We start from the raw sequence: 3,119 nt of genomic DNA on the forward strand, positions 1-3,119 counted from the left end.
TATGTTTCCATAGCTCAGCTTGGTATAATCTTTATACCATGTGTTTCCATGATGAATTGGAACTTTGAAGTATTGTAATCAGTAAAGTTAAGCACACTAACGGCATGTGACTGCATCAGAATTAGAGTACTCATATGGCCAATCATAATTGCCAATTCAATTGTTTTTATTTGATTTTTGTTCAAATGATCTTAAATATGGATGTTTAGATTGCCCCATACTAACTTAGGAGTGATGGAGATTCCTTCTTACCTTTTAAGCCAAATGAGCACAAATGATTGTGCGCTAAAATTTCCCTTGTGTTTATTGGAGTGAATCATGACAGAGATAGGCAATCAAAAAGTAACAACCAATCTATAAGAACTTAGATAAAGCATGATCAGCTCAAGAAAGATTTTATTTAAAGAAAAGGGTGCATGCATTATATATTGGGAAGTGCATACAAGTTATTTATACATAGAATAACAATTGGAAATTCACATAAGGAGAATAATACTCTCCACTATAGGGCTAGCTCTACCTTAGGGGTGATAAAAGTTGTTGGGTTGAGTGTTGCTTAGTCCACGTTAAGCAGATATAGGAAATTTTTGAACTGGCTTTGTGGGAAGTTCGGCACTCGCAGTGTCGACTTGTACCTCAAGAGCGTCGTTGAGCTCTTCATTCTGCACCCCTTCTTGAAAGTAAAGGGTTAGCTTAATTACGCCTTCCCACTTCCCACGCTTCAGCTCCTTACCTGTAGGATCAACCAAAACTAATCTGATCGCTCCTGCTTCTGCTAACGGATTGTCTGTCGTGGTTTCCACGATGCTGTCGCCACTCAATGCCACCGCTGTAGCGATCCCCAAGCGCACCATCGTCCTCGTGAGATCGAGCGCTGCTCTCATGGATGTTCGCTGATCACAATTAGCACACCTCGCGACGTTGGACCTTGCAAATATATGAACCTCACCAGCGAAATTCGGGATGTTCACTGGTGTATCTGCAGTAGCATCAGGTTTGTCCAGGAATACGCGAATGCTGTAAGGACCGTTGAATGCGCGCTTGGGTATGTTCTCCATCACGAGCACCCATCTGTGGACGAAATACTGCGGAGGACGATATAGCTTCATGACATAGGCTAACATCTGGGAGGGACTCCAGGAGTCCTTACGCGCTGTTGCGATTTCAGGATACGTGTATCCACAATCCAGATCCACAATGCGCACATCTTGAGAAGACACAAACGATTCGCCCTTGCGGGAACGTCGAAACGGTGTCAGGTCGGTGCCATCGTTTACTGGGCTGTCTGGCTTCATGGTGAAGGTGCCGGTGGAGTCGAGCTGTAGAGATTTACCGGGAATCCAAGAGTTCGGATGACAGAACTGCCACAGTGCTACTAGGCGATCGACGTTGCTGTGATGGAAGAAGAAGATCGGATCGAAGGCAGCAGTTTCTGGGTATCTCATTTGACCACCTGGACCTCCTACGGTGCCGTGCACATCATCGTGCACCAGCTCTAATGAAGAATAGTGACCGTTCTCTTGGCCGTCTCCACGAGTGGCCTCGTCCCAGTAGTGATTTGAGAAGGACAACCAGTCACGGTGATGAAACATCGCCTCGACTCCTTCCACCAAAGTCGTATTCGCGGTTCTCATCAGTGTCGCATTGAGCTTGTCGTTCTGAGTCCTGTAAGCAGCGTCCACATAACGAACACTGGGGTAACCACGCGGGGTGAAGGGTATTCCGTCAGACGGAACGACATAGTTGGGCCTTGCTTCAGGGTTGAAGACATCGGACGACGCAACACGTTGGCCTACATCCTCCGGCAGAACAAAGGATTTCAGAGGGTTGGGGATTTGCGTTCGAGAGAAGGACTTCCAGCTATACGCCAAGGAAATCTGCGTGGATGTGAAGACATCAGGCATTCCGAGCGTCCTGGTGGTATCGTCGGCCCAATCCCAATATGGAATGCGTAGTTCATCTGCTCTCTCCTCCACAACCTTCTGCTCCTCTGCATCCGTAAACGTCGTCGTCGCCAACAACTTGGCTTGACGAATGATAGACTGTTCCAACAACATCATGTAAGGGCGATGCCAAGTTGGAAACAGGGGCGATCCATGGTGGCAGTATCCTCCCCACCAGCTGGTGGGGCTGGATGGGGACCAGACTCCCTGATCGCCATCGTAGGGGACGTGAGGCAAACCATGAATACCTGCAATTTGGTAAAAGGACCACCTATCGCTCGCGGGCAGTTGCTGGACAGCCTGAAAGGCGAGGAGGAATATGTCCCTTCGCTGCTGTAACCACACAAGATCCGCTTTGGATTTCTTAGAAGCACCAGGGTAGAAGAAATCCAGCACATTTTCACGAGAGATCGCTTTGGTGAGGTCCCCGTTTGGCAAAGGGTAGCGATAGATTACAGCATGAGAATCGTCATCTTGAGGGGATATAGGATCGTAGCCAAGACGAGTCTGATGAGGACTGGCGTGAGAGACACTAGTCATGGTGTGAGGAAAGGCAAGGCGAAGCCACTCAGAGGAGTAAATGCTGGATAAGAGACGATAGGAGAAGAATGTTAAGCGGCCTTTGAAGAAATCGCAGTTGCTACAAAGCGAAAGACACAAGACGAGTAAACTACTGAGCTGATGAGCACGCTTTTAGAAAGAACTGTTCAGGCTGGGTGGGCTTGAGTAGCAGATTTGTGACAAGCTACAAGGAGCATGGGTGAATTTATAGAGAGAAAAAGGCGTGTAGAGTCCGTTCTCGTACAATTTTCTACGAAAGCCTTTTCCTTGGTTATCCTCCAAATCAGATAATCTAGAAGAAGTTTATGAGTTTTGATAGAAAAACCTTTCTGAGTGTGCACAATTTTAGTGACTCTCATCCTCGTAATGTGTAATTTTGCATAAAATCTATGTCGCTTACCAAGTTCCAATTCTCTTCCAACGTCCAAGTGTTGAGATTACCAAGTTCCAATTCTCTTCCAACTCTAGCAATTGGCAACTTTCAATTGTTATGCTAGAAAGGGAGGTGCATTTTCAACACCCAATCGCCATAGTCAATGGAGTACAAGTTGTAGATAGGCTATTTAAGTAAGGCTCTAACATGGATTGGATTCAAGGATGTTAATAAAACTCAAG

At 46.4% G+C, this 3,119-nt stretch overlaps 1 protein-coding gene across 1 annotated transcript; it reads right to left on the reverse strand.

Moving 5' to 3' along the window:
• Window positions 1-425: 425 nt before the first annotated feature.
• Window positions 426-2,664, reverse strand: LOC147900711 (polyphenol oxidase 1-like). The gene has a single exon (XM_087376140.1). The coding sequence runs from the start codon at window positions 2,481-2,483 to the stop codon at window positions 567-569; it is 1,917 nt and encodes a 638-aa protein (XP_087232266.1). The 5' UTR covers window positions 2,484-2,664; the 3' UTR covers window positions 426-566.
• Between the last annotated feature and the right edge of the window lie 455 nt (window positions 2,665-3,119).

Source organism: Dipteris shenzhenensis, chromosome 6 (assembly GCF_047967505.1).
Source record: "Dipteris shenzhenensis isolate YYH24624 ecotype China chromosome 6, Dip_SZ_1.0, whole genome shotgun sequence".
Classification (NCBI taxonomy): domain Eukaryota; kingdom Viridiplantae; phylum Streptophyta; class Polypodiopsida; order Gleicheniales; family Dipteridaceae; genus Dipteris; species Dipteris shenzhenensis.